Below are 21,350 nucleotides of genomic sequence, written 5' to 3' on the forward strand. Positions count from 1 at the left end.
TAATACAAATCACCATTGTGGGTCCATAATAATAATAAACAGTTTAGGACACCTGCTCTTGTTGTTCGCTTGCTGGCACCTCCACCTGAAAGGGTCCCAGGACCATCTGAATGTGGCTCAGGGGCATTTGTGTCTAAACAAGTGGGGACTGCAACAAAGTGTTGCGGTATATCTCCGGTCCTGACATGGCGGGTGGGGAACCTCAAGCCCCCCACTCCCAGAGGCGGGGGATAAATTTGGTCCTCCAGATCCCTCTATCTGATCCTTGGGACTGTCCCCAACCCACAGCACCCCCTCTGAGTGCTCCTGCCTGGTCACAGTCCTTCCGTGAACCACAATTACGCCTCTTTGCTTGTGAAAGGTGTTTAGCGGTGCCCATTTGCGGAGACTTTTGCATGGCTGGAATGGAGGTGGCTGCAGAATGGTAAGAGAGTCCCATCCTTTGCCCCGTCCACCTTTGGCCACGCCCACCCCTGGCATGTGGCCCTCGGAACGTTGCCCACCTGGGGATGTGGACCTTGGTCTGCTCAGGCTTCCAGCCACACCTTCTCCAATCCTCTTTTCCCTATCTTCCAGATGATTCCTAGCAATTACTGAGCATCCTTGTAGTCCCTGTTGGACTGCTTTTTTAGGGGGTGGGGTTTTTTTCCTTTGGTTTGGCTTTGAAGATTTTTCATTTATTTATTTTTTGTTTTCTCCTTCTGCAAGCATTTTGCTTCCCCCCCTGAATATCCTGACTTGCAGTTTCACCCCGGACTCATTCGCTCTCTCCACTCCTGTCAGCACGGAGACACCAGTTTTGTTATTCGTAGGATAACCCAAAAAGTTTTGGTTCTGTAGAAAGAGGATCAGATCCTGCCTGAGGAGTCTTTTTCTATCATTTTCACCTGGAAAGGTCTCTTAGCTCTGTTTCGCTCCCACCATCTCTCTCTCTCTCTCTATGCTTAATACCGGTTGGGGTTTTGTGGGGGGAGGTTTAGCAGCTTTACAGCCCAGGGAGAATTAGGTTATGTCAACCAGGGAGACTGCATGATCCAGTAGATAAGCTCTCGGCGCTGCGGGGTCAAGAGAGCTGAGTTTTTTCCCCTTTTATTCTTGGCGCTGACATGGAATGACCTTAAACGAGTCGTGCTCTTCCCCCCTCCCAAAGCCGCCTCTGAGCATGTCAGTTTCGCTGTGTGGGAAAGGAGGCTAATTCTCGTCTTCAGAGGAGAGAATTGCCAGCCTCAGGTGTCCTCCTTGGTGGTTTGTCCAACGCTTTTGTCTTCCTGGAAGGAGTATGGGAATCGTGCGGCCCTCTACAGATTCATTCCCGCACCCTGACTCCTCAGCGGGATAATTAATCTGCATTCAGAGCTTCCCGTGGGGCCATTTATTTATTTTTTTAAATGCACACGCCTCTTGGTTTTAGCTGCTTTATTAAAAATAAAATGCTCAGTTTACAGAGAGAAGAAAACGATAAAATTATCGGTAAAAGGTAACAGGTAATAAAAAACAGCTCTACAGTCATACCTCGGGTTAAATATTCTTCAGGTTGAGTGTTTTCAGGTTACGCTCCGCGGCGACCCAGAAGTAACGGAACACGTTACTTCCGGGTTTCGCCGCATGCGCAGACGCTCAAAATAACATCATGCGCATGCGCAAACGCAGCGAATCGCAACCTGTTCATGCGCAGACGCAGGTTGCATTTGCTTCAGGATGCAAACGGGGCTCTGGAACAGATCCCATTCGTATCCAGAGGTGCCACTATATAAAACATTCAGAAGGTAAAATAAGCTGAAAACAGATTAAAATACACATGGACATTCTGCACACATTAGTGAGCTTGTCTAAACATAAATGTTTTTAGCAGGTGCGGAAAAGAGTACAGCTGCCTGACGTCAATAGGCACGGGGTTCCAGACTGCAGGTGCCGCCACGCTAAAAGATAGAAATCCTTCAAATTTGGAAAGGGTATTATGCGGCGCTTGTAACAGTGCCAGTTCTGCAGATCAGAGCAGCTGTGTGGCCTGTTTGGGGTCAGGCGATCTCGTAGGTAAACTGGTCCCAAGTTGTTAAAGACTTAATAGACTAATAGTAAGTAACACCTTGAACTTGGCCTGGAAGCAGCTTGGCAATCGGCGCCGGTCTCTGAGCACAGGTGTTCCATGCTGAAAGATAGTTCAGTCGGTAGAGTCTCTCAGAATCTCAGGCTTGTGGGTTTGAGCGCCACTCCCTCTGTGGAGAGGGGAGTCCTGTGCGTCTTAAATTGTGGTGTGTAAGATAAAGTCCCGCCAAACAGCATAGAATTTTTCTATGTTGCCTTTGGCAACACGTAATTTGTTTTTGGGGGTTTTCCCTCCAGTTCACGCTAAACTCGTCTTACTTTTATACCACAGCAAATCGCTCTGATATCTGCTTTCATGAATGGCAATCTATGCCTATTTTAATTAAATCAAAATCTGAAAGGCCGCAGGTTCGTAGGCCTGCTTCCTGGGTTGTGTTGCTGTTTTGTGAAGCAAAGAAACCTTTGTATAGACCCTGAGGGGGGAAAGCCCAGAGGTGTCTTGTAAATAAATCACATTCTTCTCTTTGACCAACCTTGGTTCTCCCACCCCCCAACACAGTTTTGAAAGCCAGAGATTTTTGCGGTTATGATTCCTTTTTTAAAAAAGCCAAAAAACCAACAACTGTCTCTCTTCTGCTTCCGACAGGGTTAGTGGAACACGGGCGCAACTGGGCAGCCATTGCCAAGATGGTGGGAACGAAGAGCGAGGCCCAGTGCAAAAACTTCTACTTCAACTACAAGAGGAGACACAACCTTGACAGCCTCCTTCAGCAGTACAAGCAGAAAGTGAGCAGGAGGTGGAGTGGGGGGGGGGGGGAGTCGCAGAACTGTAAAGTTGGAAGGGACCCTAAGGGCCATCTAGTGCAACCCCCTGCAACGCAGGAATCACGGCTAGAGAATCTCTGACACCCAACCTCTGCTTGGAAACCTCCACCGAAAGAGAGTTCACCATCTCCCAAGGGAGCTTGTCAAACAACTCTTACCCTCAAACAGTTCTTCCTGATGTTTAGTCAGCATCTCCCTCCTTGCAGTCTGAAGCCATCGGGTCTGGTGGCAGCCCTTCGGATATTGGTCAGCCTTGGGTCAAGCGCTGGGGCGGGGGCAAGGAGCATGCGGGCAAGGGCAGGGACGTTTTCCGTCTGGTTTGGAAAACCAGAGCCAGGTTCAAGAGAGGGCCTTCCTCATCTTTTTTTTAAAATCATTTTTATTGATTTGCCAATAAAAAACATCCAATTAATATATCCAATCATAATACTCCAATTAAAATAAAAAACTAAAATAAAAAAGACCAAATTATAGTGCAAATTATAATTATTAATTTTTCGGGGCTCCCCGCAGTCTGGATCTCTGAAGCATATCTCCACATCTCAGTCCTGCCTCTCCGTGTCGGCCTTCCTCATCTTGAGTCAGAGCCATCAGTCCCTTTAGCTCAGTATTGTCCACACTGACTGGCAGCAGTTCTCCAGAGTTTCACACAGGGAGGGTCTCTCCCAGCCCTCTCTAGGAGGTGCCAGGGATCGATCCTGGGAACTTTCCGAATGCAGAGCAGGGCCCCTGACAGAGAGCTGCAGTCCCTCCCCTCTGAAAGCAAAGTAGGGTTCTAGTCCTCACGATGAAGTGGTTCAAATGGGAACATAGGAAGCTGCCTTGCACTGTACGTGTAATAAATGAGCGCAACTAACTTAGCACAATTAAATTTCAATAGCACTTGGTTGGATATAACCTTTTATATTTTAGTGTATGCTTTTTTTAAAAAAAAAAACCCACCCAAAATGTAGTGTGTGAAGAAGCCCTTGTGATGTAGTCAGGAGACTGTTCTGGGTTTAGTGCTGGGTTAAGGGGTTAAAACTACAGAGTTGGGAGGAACCATAGAGCTGGGAAGAATCTAGCCTAACCAATGAGCCATGTGTGTGTGTCTTGTCTGTCTGTCTGCACCCATATATATATATATTTGAGTAACCACCTTCCCCTTATTTTTCTGCCTTTTTTAGTCTTCTCGAAGGCCCCGCGAGGAGCGCGAAGTCTCACAGTCCGAAAGCGTGGCATCGACCGTCTCCGCGCAGGAGGACGAGGACATCGAAGCATCCAACGAGGAAGAGAACCCAGAAGACAGCGAAGGTGATTCTCAGATTGGCCCTCAAAATCCCATCTGGATTTGCAGGTTTCGCTTCCCTTTCGATCGGGAAACAAGCTGAATGGGATGATGGGAGTTGTAGTCCGTGAGCCTTGGGAGTGCCCATAGGCTCCTGTCCCAGTGCTCCCTGTTTCTGGACTCCCATCAACCCCCACTCCTGCTGCTGTTGCACTCCAGCTCCCATCGGTCCCAGCCAGAGTGGCCAATGGTGAGCCATGATGGGAGCTGTAGCCCAACACTATCTGAAGAGGTCCAGGTTCCTCATCTCCAGAGCAGGATACTCCAGACCAGAGCAGGATACTCCACAAACCAGGGTTGTTATTATTATTCATTTATGAAAATATTTGTATACCGCTGTACCTTTAAAAAAAATGAAAGCGGTTTACCAAAAAAAAAAAAAGTGGAACCTTATAATAAAGCCACAAAGAGCTTAAAAACAGGCATCAGTTAACCACTTTGGATGGATGTATTCTTAACCTGGGCATCTGGCGGAATACCAAAATGTTTTAAGCAGGCGTTTAAAAGTTGCCACAGAGCATGCCTGCCGAATCTCCAGTAGCAGAGTGTTCCACAGGACGGGGCCGATGACACCCAAGGCTCGGTTTCTTGTTCTCAAATGAGCCTCACCACCTGGGGGAATGATCAACGACACTACTGCGGGTGAGCAGGGATATTAGGGGGTCAGGCAGAGGGGGGACTGAGTTTTCATCACCTTGAGTAGGGTAGCTGCTGTGGTCTGGCTTGGTGCAGTTGCAAGAGCACAGAGTCAATCGACCATGTCCACCCCCCTCCAGTGCTTTTTCCCCAGGTGGTACTCAAGGGCACACAGTACCGGCACCACTTTCCGTTGTTGTTAAAAACTGTGGCACTTGCTATAACAGCTTCATGGTGACTAAGGTAAAGGAAAAGGGACCCCTGACCATTAGGCCAGTCGTGGCCGACTCTGGGGTTGCGGCGCTCATCTCGCTTTATTGGCCGAGGGAGCTGGTGTACAGCTTCCGGGTCATGTGGCCAGCATGACTAAGCCGCTTCTGGCGACCCAGAGCAGCACACGGAAACGCCGTTTACCTTCCCGCCGGAGCGGTACCTATTTATCTATTGCACTTTGACGTGCTTTCGAACTGCTAGGTTGGCAGGAGCAGGGACCGAGCAACGGGAGCTCACCCTGTCGCGGGGATTTGAACTGCCGACCTTCTGATCGACAAGTCCTAGGCTCTGTGGTTTAACCCACAGCGCCACCCGCGTCCCTGACTGCACCACCCACATCCCTGACATGGTACTTATTTTTCTAGGAAAAAGTCACCCCACCCCACTGCCCAGAGGCCTAAGGTCTGTGAGGCGCCAGCTCTCTCCTCCTTTGAGAGTGCGTTGCCCGGCGCCGCTAAGCGGTAATCGTCTGGCATCCCGTTAAAGCTCCTTAATTACCGTTCGGATGCTTACACCCAACTTAATGCCTTTGCAGGTGCTGAAAATAGCTCCGACACCGAGAGCGCGCCGTCTCCTTCGCCGGCAGAGGCTGCCAAGCCAATGGAGGAGGCCCCTCCCGAGAGCGTCTCTTCCGCTTCCAGGATGACGACCGCCGAGGCAGCGGAGCAGGAGCCCCCCGTGAAAACAGCGCCCGGGGCCTCCCCTCCCTCGGCAGCCCAGAGCGCCAAGCCGGTAGCCGAGAGTGAGAGCCCTGAGCTGCAGGTGAAGGAAGAGGCGGGGGCCGAGGCGGAGGAATCCATGGAGGCCGAGAGCGGGAGCCAGCTTGCGGACACCAAGCCTGTCCTCCCTGCGAACCCCAAAGTGGAGCCCCTGGAGCCCGAAGCGAGGCTTCCGGAAGACGTCCAGGTGAAGACGGAGAGTGATGCCAAAGAGCGGGAAGAGGAAATGATGGCCAAGGAGAAGACGGAGCCGGAAGGGATGGACTTTGGCTTGGCTCAGGAGGCTAGCGCTCAGAGGATGGAGCCCACCTCGGACAACGACTCGAGCGCCACTTGTAGTGCCGACGAGGACGTGGACGGAGAGCCCGACAGGCAGAGGTAAAAAGGTCTGCCCTCCAGTCGAAGGCTGGAGAGTTTTCACAAAGAATTGGTGCTACTGATTGTGGCCAGATGAGGAGCCGTTCTGGCCCGCTGTGTACCACCTGCTTTGCGGTCTTGTCCACCTAAGTTGGATAGGCAAGCAATGCAGTATGTTCCCAATTTAGAGCAGGGCTTGGGCTCCTCCATTCTGTGTGCCAAGCCTGACCTGCCAGAGGTTCAGATTTGGCCTTGGCTTGGAAACCCCAGCCCCACACCTGACATCGTATGTGATGTCAGGTGTGGGGCAGGTAGAGGCACATCTGGCAGCGCACAACCAAATGCACTCCCCATCATGCTTTCGGAGGTATCGCTGAAGCCTCAGGTCTCTTAATGCGCCACGTAGCACTCTCTGCAAATCTTTCAGGGTGCTTGGAAGACCCACTTTTGGGACTTCAAAGCATCCATTCACCTCACAGCATTGCAACATTGGGAGGCTGGCAGCTACACAGCCCTCACACCTGTCAAATGTGACCTACATGCTTAGGATCTGAGAAGGATCCATCTGGCCTGTGGACCCCATAAAATTCCTCAACCCTGATTTAGAGACAAGTGGTTTTTTTTAGTCCAAGACTGCTTTTAGCCACAGGCCTTCTTCAAATGAAGCAAAGGATCTCCATAATTTTGTGTATGTGTTTAGGCCAGGAGTACCTAATCTGCTTGGGCCCTGTGGGAAGGGGGAGGGCCCATTTGGAAATCTAGGAAGCTGTTGCAGGCACCATGAAATAGTGAGAGCCAGTGTGGTGTAGTGCTGGACTAGGAGGACCTGGGAGACCAGGGTTCAAATTCCCACTGGGCCATGAAGCTCACTGGGGGACCTTGGGCCAGTCACTCTCAGATTCCCCGTCAGGAATTCATTAGCTGTGATTCCTGCTTTGCAGGGGGTTGGACTAGATGTCCCTTTGGGTCCCTTCCAACTCTACAATTCCGAGATTCTAAGATGTAGAGGGACACGGCGTCTTCCCAGCCAAGCCGTGTAGCAGGAGGGTGCTCCATCCCCTCTTGCTAGCCTGGAAATTTGGCTTGCTAGCCCTCCCCCCCCCAAATCATTCTCGGTTTCCTGCCCCTAAAACACGGAATCCAGTCTGGCCAGGGGTGAAGAGTGGAGCTACCTTTCCCTCTTCCAGCCTCGCCATCTGCACATATCTCTGTGATCTCCCCTGCGCAGAATTCCTTGCCCATTTCAGCCAGGTGAGTGGTTTAAATGCAAGGCTGGGCTGGGCTGAAAAAAGCAACCCCGCTGCTCCTAACGCTCAAGTCTCGGTGGTGTTGGCCCCACAGTTTTTCTGCTGCCGAGAGTGCGCAGACTGCTCTTGCACAGCGTGGGGAGTTTGTGTGCTGTCCGGGGAACCATCTCCAGTTGTTTCCTTCTGCCTTCCTCTCCAGGGTTTCAGTGCCGTCTGCGATACACCCGGCCCCTCTCGGCGTAATGGAAAGTTTCCTCTCTCCCGCTCAGGGTTGGCTTGGAAGCCATCCATGGAACGGTCTTAGTTGGGCTTGCCCTGGACAGGGTGTTAAATGTCAAAGCTATTGAGTTGCTCTGTTTCCATATTTTTTTTCTTACCAAGAGTATTGCAGAGAACTTTCCCTTCTAGCCAATGGAGGGGCCGGGGGAAGAATCTCTGCTGTTGGTCCATAAAAGTCCCAGACCAGCCTGCTGCAATCAGCTACCCAAAGACATTTCCCTTTTTCTTTTTAGTTAGGGTTGCCACCCCGAAAGTTGTTGAACTTATTATTATTTTTTACAAAAAACACCAAAATAACACTATAGGACAAAGCACCGCCTTTCAGAAATTCTCCCCAGACATCAGTTCCAGGAAAATCCGGATGTATGGCAGTCCTGTTTTTAGTCATATTATTGCTTAATTAATGGTACCCTGTTTTTATCCTGCTGTTCCTCCAAGGAGCTCAAGGTGGCATACCTAGTTTTCTTCCTCCCCATTTAATCCTCACAGCAAACCCCTTAAGATAGGTTAGGCTGAGAGTGACCACAAGGTCACCCAGTGAGTGGAGAGTGTTGCTTAGAGTCCAACACGCAAACCACTATGCTACGCTGCACGTTGATGGACCATTTGTTTCCCCCTTCTTTTTCATTCCTCGGTGAGTTCTCTCTCTTAAAAAAACCCCAAATCATTGGTTTCATAATTTATAGCAAAACCAATAATTGCAACACAACAAATACAGCATTTCAGAAACAATTAGGTACATCAGTCCGTTGAAGACTCTGCCTTATGTAATTGCATTTGCCCTTTTCACTCTTTTTGGTTTAAACGAGTCCTGCCCTAAACAGATCAAGCCTTTCCAATTTCCAAATAAGAGCATACTGAGTTGGTCATGCTCTGCCATTATCCTTTATCTTCCTATATAGTATTTGTGTAAGGGGGAAAAAATCGTCATGCTGCAGTTCATGTGCCTGCCAGCTGGCGGGGTTGGTGAGCAATGTAAGCAGCAGCAGCAGCCGCAGCCGCCCCAGGTGTTAACATTAAATAGTGCAGTTACTCCAGGATAAACCTAATCCGCTTTCTTACCTCCCTTCACTGTTCTCAGTTTTCCGTGTTATTTTTTCTGCACATGTAATAGTCCCGTTCCCCCGTCGTGTGTTCTGATATCATTTCCTTCCCCATCCAGAATGTTTACGATGGACTCAAAGCCTTCCCTGTTGAATCCCACCGGGCCCCTCATTGTGTCGTCTGCGATAAAACAAGTGCCGATGGACTTGCAGCAGCTTCAGCACCGGGCGGCTGTGATACCACCCATGGTACGTTCCGTACGGCGCTAGGGATCCCCTTGACCAGGAAGGCGCCTAGCTCAGCAGAGGGGCCCCCATCTGTCCTGGCAACGTGGGCAGTGGTTAGGGTCAAAGGGAGCTTGGGAGTGCAGCAGCGCCTGGACCTGAAGGAGCAGGAAGGCTTCTGATCAGACCAGTTCCACATTAGATGCTTTGCCAGGCAGAGGGGAGCAGGTGGTGCTGTGGTCTAAACCCCTGAGCCTTTTGGGCTTGCTGATCGGAAGGTCAGTGGTTCAAATCCCCATGATGGAGTGAGCTCCTGTTCCTCTGTCCCAGCTTCTGCCATCCTAGCAGTTCGAAAGCACACCAGTGCAAGTAGATAAATAGGTACCACTGTGGTGGGAAGGTAAACGGCGTTTCCGTGCACTCTGGCGCTCATCACAGTGTCCCATTGCGCCAGAAGCGGTTTAGTCCTGCTGGCCACATGACCCAGAAAGCTGTCTGTGGACAAACTCCGACTTCCTCGACCTGAAGCGAGATGAGCGCCACAACCCCATAGTCGCCTTTGATTGGACTTAACTGTCCAGGAGTCCTTTACCTTTTTGCATTGCCAGGCAATTTGGGCCTCGAAAATCCAGGCAAAATCCTGGAAGCGCTCCTTTTGATGAATACATGGCTTCCGATTGGCTCTGTGCAGATGTCCTCCAAGTTGAATCCTGACAAGACAGAAGAACTGTTTCTGGTGGGCAGGGAGCGGGCAGGCGTGGGGGACTCCCTGGTCCTGAAGGGGGTAACTGTGCTACCAAAGAACCAAGTGCGCTGCCTGGGAGTCATTTTGGACTCACAGCTGTCCGTAGAAGCGCAGGTTAATTCTGTGTCCAGGGCAGCTGGTCTGCCAGCTCCATCTGGTATGCCGGCTGAGACCCTACCTGCCAGCAGACTGTCTCACCAGAATGGTGCATGCTCTGGTTATCTCCTGCTTGGGCTACCTTAGAAGATGACTTGTAAACTAAAACTAATCCAGAATGCAGCAGCAAGACTGGTCAGTTCGAGTGGCCACTGGGACCATATAACACCAGTCTTAAAGGATCTACATTGGCTCCTAGTACATTTCCGAGCACAATGCAAAGTGTTGGTGCTGATCTTTAGAGCCCTAAACGGCTTCGGCCCAGTATGCCTGAAGGAGCGTCTCCACCCCCATCATCCAGCCCGGACACTGAGATCCAGCGCCGAGGGCCTTCTGGTGGTTCCCTCCCTGAAAGAAGTGAGGTTACAGGGAACCAGGCAGGGCTTTCTCAGTGGTGGCGCCCGCCCTGTGGAACGCCCTCCCGTCAGTTACCAAAGAGATAAATATTTTACTTTTAGAAGACATCTGAAAGCAGCCTTGCACTGGAAAGTTCTTAATGGTTGTTCTTTATGTTTTGTTGGGAGCCACCCAGAGTGGCTGGGGAAACCCAGTCAGGTGGGCGGCATATGAATAATGATATAATAAAATTATTATTAAGCTGTCGGAAGCTCTCCTTACGATGAATGGGTGGCTTCCGATGTCCTCCCAAATCCGTTCCGAACCGTTTTTGCTTTTCTTTTTTGACAATCAAGTGTCGTGCAAATTTCATGAAATGAGCCGCGTCTGTTTCCTTCGCCCTCCTGCTTCTCTGCAGGTCTCTTCTACTCTGCAGGGGCTCCCCATGAGTGGCTACACCCTCTTCCAGCAGCACATCAAGGCCATGCACAAGTCCACCATGTTGGAAGAGCGGCAGCGGCAGGAGACCATGGAGGTGGATTGCCGGAGGCCAGGCAGCCCCTGCGGCCCGTCCAAGAGCCCAAACGTCGAGTGGGACGGTAGGTGGAGCCCGCCACCCTTCCACCCTCGTCCCGTCTCCTGCACCCTTCCCCAGCCTTCCACCCTCCAGAGGTTGCTGAGCTGCGGTGACCGTCAGCCCTGGCCTACGCAGCTTCCCAGGGTTTCAGACAGGGTGTGCGTTCTCAGCGCGGCCTAGAAATTTCTTGGGTCGAACCCCAGGAGAGCTACAGTCCTTTCCCGTAAAACAAAACAAGGTTCTGGTCCTCATGATTCTGATTTCATTAGGAAGCTGCCTGGTACGGAGTCAGACCAATGGGCTGCCTAGCTCAGTGTTGCCTACTCTGACTGGCAGAGGCTGTCCAGGGTTTCAGACCAGGTGGGACATCAGATGTTCTACCACTGAGCTGCAGTTTTTCCCCATCAAATTTTAGTATTCTCATACCTTGGTTCTTGAACCTCTTGGTGCTCGGACGTTTTGGCTCCCAAACTCTGCTAACCCGGAAATGAGTGTTCTGGTTTGCGAACGTTTTTCGGAAGCCGAACGTCCGACGCGGTTTCCGTGGCTTCCGATTGAGTGCAGGAAGCTCCTGCAGCCAATCGGAAGCCGCGCCTTGGTTTTCAAACCGTTTCGGGAGTCAAACGGACTCCCAGAATGGATTAAGTTCGACAGCCAAGGTACCAGTGTATTATGAGATAGCGGGGTAACCCCCTGTCCTTCCTTTTCTCCTTTTCCATCATTTGTACAGATCTATGATGTAGCTCAATGGTAGTGCCTTGCATGCTCAGGGTTCCAGGTTCCATCACCCCACACTTCTCCCTGGGGAGAGTGTTCTGCAAACGGGGAGCCACTGCAGAAAAGGCCCCGTTCTCGTGTTGCCACCCTCCGGACCTTTCGTGGCTCCTTTGGGTGACACCCCCGGATGCTTGGAATAAAAACGGAGGGGGCCTCTAGTTTGCCTGTGATCTCTGCAATCCCCAGCCTGACTTGTGCTGCTTTCCTTTCCGCAGGGAAGTCCGTTGCCTACATGCCTTACGCCGACGTCAAGCGAGCCATGGAGCAGGAGGCCCAGATGCAGAGCGCGGTGGTGAGGTCAGCCTCGCCTTACCGCCTGTCTCCGAGGGAGGTCAGCAAGGTCTCCCCACAACCTGACATGAACGCCGCTCGCTACAGCGTCCCCCCAGGTATTTTTGGCCCAGCCAACTGTGCCCCCCTCCCAATTTGCTTGCTGGGAGGATCGGGGTAGGTAGGGGCGGGTTTGTTGAAGATTGGGTTCTTGGAGCCTGGTTTTTTTTAAATTTAAAATTATTATTATTATTATTATTATTATTATTATTATTATTATCATCATCATCATCATCATCATACCCCAAAGAATGAATAAAACAGTGAAATTACTGGTAAATTATAGAATCCTAGAGTTGGGGAGGATTATCTAGTTCCCATGCTCTGAGCTAACCAGTTTAAAACAACCATTTGAAGGGTTATTGGACAGGGGTTATTGGGTTGTTGTTCTTATTTTGATTATGTCTTTTGTGGTTTTATATTTTGATATTATTCTGTGAACCGCCCTGAGACCTCCAGGTATAGGGCGGTATATAAATTAAATAAAATAATAAAATAATTTAAAACACCCCCCAAAATGATTAAAATCAGCTCTAAGCTGAAAACCAGATTCAGGCATATGTAAGCATTCTATGTATCTGGGCAGGATTGCGGAAACAAAAATGTTTTTAGTAGGCTTCAGAAAGAGTGCCTGCCAGCCTGATGTCAATAGGCAGAGAATTGGGAGTGTAAGTGCTTCCACACTAAAAGATTCGATTTCTTGTTTTTTGTTGCATTCACTTGAATATTTAGGATCCATGCTTTTGTGACATGTCTCAAGGCAGCTTGCAAAATGAAATGCCAGAAAACCAGTTGATAAATAATCTGAAAAACATAATTTAAAACATGGATAGAATTGTAATAGATACTAATTGGTGACAGGGAAGGAGGAAGGACCACAGCTGAACGCATTGAATGCAGGTGGTCCTGAGTTCAGTTCCTGGCGTCTCCAGAACTGGGGGAGACCCCTACCTTAAACCCTAGAGAGCTGCTGCCAGTCAGTGTAGTAGGCAGTCCTGAGCTGAGGACTCGACTCTGCATAAGGCAGTGTCCTGTGATCCTGCCCACGCTGATAGGGGTTAAGCCCCATTCAGTTTAGCGAGAATTTCCATTCACTAAATGAGCATAGCGTTGGGCTTTGAGTGTAGTTTTTGAATGCACAATTTCGCTTCCCGCGATTCGGGTTTTCAGACGAATCACAGGCACTCTCGAAGCTTTAAAACGGCAAATTTAAAACAGATTTCTACAGACGAAAACTGGTTAAGTCGAAGCTTTTTGACTATGGCTAGAAACTTGGAAAGCGTACAGAGCGCGGCTCATCGTTCAGTTCTGATATTTGTTATCTTTCTTTAAAAATGATGCAGATTATTCACCCTGTTACTTATGGAGACCTTTCCCTTCTCTCTCCCTCCCCTCTTTCCAAGTCCTCCAACCTGCTCCTCATCAAGTCATTAGCAACCTACCTGAAGGGGTCCGGCCCCCAACCACACGACCCACCAGGCCGCCACCCCCCCTGATCCCATCCTCCAAAACAGTGGTTCCATCGGAGAAGCCTTCTTTCATCATGGGAGGGTCCATCTCGCAGGTAAGGCCGGGGGACGACTACTTTGTATTAAAGGGGCTCATTTTAGTAAAATGCCAAACTGGGGAGACGGCTAGCCTTACCCCGTAGCACAAGGGGCTTACCGTATTTTTCGTTCTATAAGATGCACCAGACCATAAGACGCACCTAGTTTTTGGAAGAGGAAAACGAGAGGAAAAAAATTTTGAATCCCAGAAGCCAGGACAGCTAGCGGGATCGCTGCGCAGCTCCTCTATATGTAGGATTTCTTCCTGCTGCACATCCAGGGCATTATGATAGTCATCTTTCAACAAACGTCGTTGTTTTCCTAGCGCTACTGTCAAATCTTCCTATACATAATCAAAAGTTAAAAACAGGAATCCCAAATTACACACAGTATACCTTTACAAAACAATAAAGCAAAGGCAGACATTTGTACCAGAAAAATAGACCGCATTTTTCGCTCTGTAAGATGCACCAGACCATAAGATGCACCTAGTTTTTGGAAGAGGAAAACAAGAAAAAAATTATTCTGAATCCCATAAGCCAGGACAGTTAGCGGGATCGTTGCGCAGCCTCTCCCGGGCAAGGGGAGCCTTCATCCCCCTGCCCGGGGGGGGGGGGGAGGCTGCGCGTGGCTAAGGCTCCCCTAAGAGCCGCGCTCCCTTTAAAGAGCACACAGCCCTTCTCCCTCCTCATGGAAAAGCCCCCAAGAGCCGCACACATACTCCTTTCGTCTCTTTAAAGGGAGCGCTGAGCAGAGCCTCCCACCTGCATTCGCTCCATAAGACGCACACACATTTCCCCTTACTTTTTAGGAGGGGAAAAGTGCGTCTTATAGAGCGAAAAATACGGTAAATTAAGAAGCAACAAAGGAGGTCCGTTGCGGCCCTTGTTTCCCGTTTCTTCTGCCGAGCGAATGCCAAGTGGGACCTCTGCAGCAAAACGTTGCAGTGCGAAGTTGCTCCCCTGTACCTGATTCCAGTCGTCCACTCCTCAGACTCCGCAATCAGCATCTGAGGCCCTGCTCTCTCTGCCCTCTGCAAGAGATACTTGGAGAACAGTCCTTTTCTGTTGTGTTGTGCAAAAACATTCAGAAGGTACCAGGATGCGGAAGCCTGGTGTGTGCACGTGAAGGATTTTGCGCAAGCGTGCATGCAGCCGTTCCATGGCAGAGCAGGATGCAGCTGGTCCGTGTTGCTGCTGCTGTTGCATTTATTTATATTTTGCTTTTTTTCTCAGGCCAGGGCTCGAGGCGGCTGGCACAAATCAAAACAAGACAGGGGGAAAATGCAAAAAGCTAAAAACCTAAAAAGGATCGCAGTTAAAGTGCAACAGAGCTCTAACAAAATTAAAGCAGTGTAAAAACACGTCTGTTAAAAGGCAGATAGTTAAAGCAGCACGTCACTATTAAAAACCCTTTCCATTAAAAACAGCCAGTTCCCCCAAAGCCTTCTGGTATAAAGCAATGATGGAGCCAGCCTGGCTTGTCTTCGGAGGGAGTTCTAGGCTCTTAGAGGAGCCACCGAGAATGTTCAGTTCCGCTCTTGTTTCTGCATACCAACCAGCAGCGTGATCCGCTCTGCGCTGGCTTCGAACTGAATTAACGCCACATTTTTGCTTCTCTCCCCTTCCGACTTCCAGGGGACACCAGGCACTTACTTAACATCCCACAGCCAGACGTCTTACAGTCAAGAACCACCTAAGCCCTCTGTGGGATCCATCTCCCTAGGGCTGCCCAGGCAACAAGAATCTGCCAAACCAGGTAAGTGTTGCTGTGGGGCGGGAGAGATCTAGTTTCTGCTCCAGTCTCTGGTGTGAATTGGGGGAGAGGGAACCCACTGTTTTCTTGTGAATGGTTCCCACTCATAATCACTGGCTGTATGTTCTGAGAATGGTCCCCATGTGGCCAGCCGTGAGTCAAAACCTGTCTTTAGAACGTGTGAACAGGGGAGCAGCCCTGCAGGATCAGGCCCAGGACGCCTACAGTCCAGCAATCTGTTCCAGGCTCTGGAGGCACTGATGCTTCTGATGGAAACCGCAGGAGGGGAGAGGGCGCTTGGGCAGGGGTGCTGCTTGGGGGTTTCCCCACATGAATCCCCTTCCTCATTTAATCGCCACAACAACCTTGTGAGGTAGACTCAGAGGCAGTGAGTGGCCCCCAAGGTCGCACCCAGTGAGCTTCATAACCGAGTGGGAATTTGAACCCTCGTTTCCCAGGTCCTAGTCTATCTATCTATCTATCTATCTATAAACACACACACACACAAACATATGCAATTCATTGATTTTATAGTAACAAAGAAAAACATCATAAACATATCTTTAAACCATTATTTTTTTTTGCTTGACTTCCCTCCACTCCCCCTCTTGGTCCCATTGTTTTGTGCTTGTTCATGCACGTCCATAAAACCTTATATTCTTAACAGTCAAATTTAAAACCACCTTCATCTTACAACAAGTGACTTTTAAAAGTTATGCTAATGTGGAAATCTAGACACAAAGCTTAAGGAATGTGCATTAAACATTTGCCCTTTTTCAAAGGAAAAAACTCCAAAAATTCAAAGTCCTCTTTCTTTCTTTCTTTCTTTCTTTCTTTCTTTCTTTCTTTCTTTCTTGGGTTTAAATTATCTAATATGCCCTGCATAGTTCAATAATTTATTTTGCCCATCTTCTTTGGCGGAGGCTTCTTCCTTCTGTAGGGCTATGGGCCGATCTTGGCCTGGCATCCACTCTCAAATACGGGGACAAAGTCTTTCGCTCTATGAGTCCATCAAGTCCTGTACATCTCAATATCAAAACTTCAGTTTTTAAAACAGCAATCATTTTCAACATTCTCTTCAAATCTTTATATGCCTTTCCCCAGGCCTTTTTAATAATTTTACACTGCCACCACATAGAGTAACCTCTTTTATTTTTTGCCCTTCCTCCTCAGCTCCTAATCTGACACTACACTAAACTGGCTCCTATTATTTTGTTTTGCTTGAAAAGGTGATGGGCTAATTAATGAGCAAGTGCCCTGTGTGTCCTAGGGAGGAACCGACTTCCCTTGTTCAGATGGCATCACTCAGCTGGTCTTTGTTGAAAGATTTCCATATACATTTCTGAATTTTTTTTTTAAGGGGGCAGGTAGTGTTCCTGGCTTGTTTTTTTTAATAAAAAATTTTTATTGGTTTTTCACAATTTATATAAACACAAACAATACACAATACAAACATACAAACACAAAAACAAACATGTATAATTTCATAACCTTTTTTCTTAAAACTTATTTCACCGACCTCCCCATACCTCCCCTTTCTGCATTCCAATTCCTAAATTTATTTCAGCAAATCTTCCCCCTTAATTTTATCTAATTTTCTTTTCTTCCCTTTTACTTTATCTTTACAGCTGTAATCCACTTACTTTTTATAACCATAACATTTTAGCACTCATTAATTTTACAGTATTTCTTAAGATAGATTTTAAATTTCTTCCATTCTTCTTCCGCCGGTAGCGTTCCTAGCTTAGAAGGCTTGGCTGCTTGAGTCCCCGCACCTGTTTATAAAGGCCTGGAAACAGCCCGCTACATAGTGCTTGCAGTTTTTGTGAGATTGAAAAGCACGTGTGTTCCAAATGCTGCCTAGAAACCTCATATGTCCGTCTCCTTTCTTCTCCTTAAAAGCTTCCATGCCGTACATCAAACAAGAAGAATTCTCTCCCAGGAGCCAAAACTCGCAGCCTGAGGGTCTCTTGGTCAGAGCCCAGCATGAGGGAGTGGTTCGGGGTAAGCTGTCTGAGATTTGCTGCTTCGGCCGGCAGGAGCTGCTTTACGCTGAATGAGCCACCTAGCAGAGATGCCACAGGAGGGGATTTCCTGCATAAACGGGGGGTTGGACTAGGCAGCCTTCGGCGTTCCTTCCAGCTTTGCAAATTGACGAATCACATTCTTGTAGTAAAGGGTGGGTAAACCTCAGCCCCTAACACACGGGTGTCAAACACAAGGCCCGCGGGCCGAATCCGGCCCGCCAGACCTCGTTGTGTGGCCCGTGTAGCCACCGCCGGCCGCCAGCCTTCACCTTTTATTCTCGCTTTTTTTTTTTTTTTACACAAGAAAGCCGCCTCTTCAGCGCATGCGCGGCAGCCTACAAGCCAGAGAACGTCTGCCCTCTAGCGGCAGTGACAATAATTTATGATAATAAAGAGTGGACACATAGTCCTACAGATACAACCGGCCCTTTGAGAGTGACCAAACTGCTGATGCGCCCCCAATGAATTTGAGTTTGACACCCCTGCCCTAACAAGAAGGAAGGCCAAGTTGCAGGACTGGGGATCCTCTTCGTTTTGGGTGAAAAGGAGTTATAGAGAGGGAGCGAGGGAGGGAGATACCTAGGAAGAAGTAGTTCTGGGTGCATGTTTGTGTGTGCTCCGTTTGTAGGAGTGGCATTGAATTTGTACCTTTAACCAGGTACGGCGGTGACCCTCCAAGAAGGAAGCATTACCCGAGGGACCCCAGCCAGCAAAGTTTCTGTTGAATCCATGCCGACCTTGCGAGGCTCCATCACTCAGGTATCTCCTTCTGTCTTGTGACATTGATAATAATAATAATAATTTTATTATTTGTACCCTGCCCATCTGGCTGGGCCTCCCCAGCCACTCTGGGCGGCTTCCAACAAAGACCAAAAATACACTAAAATGTCAAACATTAAAAACTTCCCTGAACAGGGCTGCCTTCAGATGTCTTCTGAATGTCAGGTAGTTGTTTATCTATGCTGGACCAAGGGAGGGGGGCAGTTTCCAAAACCATCACTTGGGTTTTCATGATTTGCAGGAAGAAGGCCTCTCCACCCCCACCCCAGGGTTTGTTCCCTGGGGTCTTGGCGTAGAACCAGGGGAGACCCCCTGTCTGGTTATGATAGTAGAAGAAACAATAGTATTTTGCTACTGTTGCTGTTTCCACATTTTAAAAATGATATTTATTAAATTTTACAGACAATAAAAAGTTACAAAATTAAAAATTACAAAATTAAAAATAGGAAATAGAAAAAAGTAACAATAATAAAAGAAAAAGAAATGGAAAAATACAAAGACAAAATACATAAAAAGTAAAGAAAAAGTTAAAAAGAAATCAATATTTTCATGTCTTATATTTCATTTACTTGTTTCCTGACCTCCTCACACCAGTCCATCTTGTCCAAAATTTGTAATGATTGGAACAGAAACAACATTCTTGGCAATACATTCATCTTTATAACAGCAATTCGACCCAACAAGGAAAGCTTCAAATTTGACCATATTTCTAAATCCTTTTTAACCTCCAACCAACATTTTTCATAATTGTCTTTAAATAAGTTCCCATTTTTAGCTGTCATATTAATCCCCAAATATTTCACCTTCTTAACCACTGTTAAACCTGTCTCATTCTGAAATCTCTCTTTCTCAGTCGTTGTTAAATTTTTCTCAAGGACTTTAGTTTTTAGCTTATTCAACTTAAATCCTGCCACATGACCAAACTCTTGAATCAGTTCTAATACTCTTTTAGCACTAGATTCTGTCTCCTGTAATGTCAATACTAAGTCATCTCCAAAGGCTTTCAGTTTGTATTGTTTAGCTCCGACCATTATACCTTTAATCAAATGGTCCCTTCTAATCATATTTAGCAGAACCTCCAAGACCGAAATAAAAAGTAATGGGGAAATTGGGCAGAATTAAGTAGCAGAATTAAGCAGCGATAAATATCTCAAAATGGCGCCTGCAAAAGCAAATCCTATACAAAGCATTCAGACGCAACCTAAATACAGTATAGATGAAAAGCTCAATAAACAAACACCACAACAAACAACCCTCACATGTACTAATGCAATCACCAAAATCCTTCAGATGCACATTCACACTACACAAACTTGGGTCTCCAGCCGTTTTTGGACTACAACTCCCATCATCCCTAGCTAGTAGGACCAGTGATCAGGGATGATGGGAATCGTAGTCCAAAAAAACAGCTGGAGACCCAACTTTGGGAAAGCCTACACTACACAAAACGAAGTAAACACACAACACCCACCTAGCCCAATCGCTCAACAATTAAACTCTCTTTGCGGCCACCACATGACTCCATATGCTCAGCTTTCCACTTCAGTGAAACAGCCCGAAACTTTCAGCCACCGTCTAATCGAGTCTCTGAGAGCCAGAGCCTGTCCTGGAGAGCGATCGTTCTAGAGGAGGCGGCTTCCTCTGTTTCCGTTTCCAGAGCCTGGCTTGGCCTGAGTTCCTAGCTCCCTTCGCTTTCGTTGCAGGGGACGCCAGCTCTGTCGCAGTCGGGGATTGCAGCTGACGTGCTGCTAAAGGGAACCATCACTCGCCTGGCCACGGAGGACAGCAGCCCGGAGAAGTGCCGGGAAGAAGCCGCCTCTTCCAAGGGCCATGTCATCTACGAGGGCAAGAGCGGGCACATAATAACCTACGACGGTAAGTCTCAAGCTCGGGGTGCCATTGGTGTCTGGCACAAGACGTCCCATGATTGAGGAGCGGTGATGCTGGTCCGGTGTTTCTCAAACTCAGGTCTCCATCTTCTGTAGGACTACAGCTTCCATCATCCCATCCCTGATGGAATTGTAGTCTAACCCCGGCTGGGGATTCGGAAACACAGTGCTACCTGGGAGAAATTCCCAGGCGTCAAAAAAGGTTATTTATGTGTGCCACTACTGCGGCCTGTGTTTTGTTAGCCCACAAATGGAAAGCGAGCGAAGTCCCAACTAAAGAAGAATGGCAGCTTAAACTGATGGAATATGCACAGCTCGCAGACTTGTAGAATAAGAGAACAAGAAGAACAAACGTTTTAAAGAAGATCAGAAAATCTTTATAGAATATATGGGGGAAATTGTGTACATTTGAAAACGTGAGCAGCATTAAGATAAATTCAGCAGTGTAAATCAGTTTCGATGGACGTAATAATGGAATACTGGATGGTTTAGTTTGTATAAAGTATGCAGGGATTTATGATACGCAAAAATGAACTATGGAAAGACAAGAGGGGAAGCCGTTGATATTTTAAGGTTGTTTAAATGAATATTCTAAAATGTTAAACAGAAAATTTAACAAAAGTTGTAGGAAAGAGAAACACAATTCTAGTTGCTGAGCATTGATGGGGGGGGGGTAACATTAGTTGACCAGTCTTGACTTGATGGGCGATGCTAACAGCTAAGTGTCACTTTTTGGAGTGGCACTACATGGCAACAAAAGAGCCACTTCAATATCCCGCCCCACATTGTTTCTGCCGGTGTCCTGACCCACATTTCTGCATTTTTGACAGCAATCAAGAATGTCCGCGAAGGAACCCGGAGCCCACGGACCGCTCATGAGATGGGGCTGAAGCGGACGTACGATGCTATGGAAGGCAACATCAAGCAAGGGATGTCGATGAGGGAATCTCCTGTCTCCGCACCGTTAGAAGGTGGGAGGCCTGCCATGTGGCGCTTTACCGTTTCTCTTCAGATGCTTAGAACCTGCCTCGCAGTGCGCATAATCCAGGGGTCGGCAAAAAAATTTAGCCGGTCAGGGGTCCCTTTACCTTTACCTTTTAGGTCCATAAATTACCATATACAGTGGTACCCCGCAAGACGAATGCCTTCCAAGACGGAAAACCCGCAAGACGAAAGGGTTTTCTGTTTTGGAGGCGCTTCGCAAGACGAATTTCCCTATGGGCTTGCTTCGCAAGACGAAAGCCCATAGGGAAATCTCCAGGGACCTCTCTTAAATGCTGGTGGTGGGGAGCAAAGCCTTTCCCCCCCCCCTCCGGCCTTCAGAAGAGGTCCAGGAAGGCCGGCGGGGGCCGAAAGGCTTTGCTCCCCACTGCCAGCATTTTAAAAGCAGTCCGGGATAGCAGGGAAGCGCTTCCCGCTATCGCGGACGGCTTTTGAAGGCAGGCGGGGGGGAG

General features: G+C 48.3%; 1 protein-coding gene across 3 annotated transcripts in view; it reads left to right on the top strand.

The window, feature by feature from the left end:
• The window catches only part of NCOR1 (nuclear receptor corepressor 1), a 110,305-nt gene that overhangs the window by 60,424 nt on the left and 28,531 nt on the right, over positions 1 to 21,350 (top strand). For all 3 annotated transcript variants that reach the window (XM_083479686.1, XM_083479688.1, XM_083479687.1), the window contains exons 19-30: positions 2,693 to 2,832; positions 4,038 to 4,164; positions 5,643 to 6,204; positions 8,872 to 9,001; positions 10,633 to 10,813; positions 11,784 to 11,957; positions 13,302 to 13,462; positions 15,083 to 15,203; positions 17,103 to 17,204; positions 17,886 to 17,986; positions 19,711 to 19,882; positions 20,727 to 20,867. In XM_083479686.1, coding sequence (XP_083335812.1) covers positions 2,693 to 2,832; positions 4,038 to 4,164; positions 5,643 to 6,204; positions 8,872 to 9,001; positions 10,633 to 10,813; positions 11,784 to 11,957; positions 13,302 to 13,462; positions 15,083 to 15,203; positions 17,103 to 17,204; positions 17,886 to 17,986; positions 19,711 to 19,882; positions 20,727 to 20,867 — 2,112 coding nt within the window. The remainder of the gene's footprint in view (positions 1 to 2,692; positions 2,833 to 4,037; positions 4,165 to 5,642; positions 6,205 to 8,871; positions 9,002 to 10,632; positions 10,814 to 11,783; positions 11,958 to 13,301; positions 13,463 to 15,082; positions 15,204 to 17,102; positions 17,205 to 17,885; positions 17,987 to 19,710; positions 19,883 to 20,726; positions 20,868 to 21,350) is intronic.

Source organism: Podarcis liolepis (assembly GCF_965112155.1).
Source record: "Podarcis liolepis genome assembly, chromosome: 16".
NCBI classification, from domain to species: domain Eukaryota; kingdom Metazoa; phylum Chordata; class Lepidosauria; order Squamata; family Lacertidae; genus Podarcis; species Podarcis liolepis.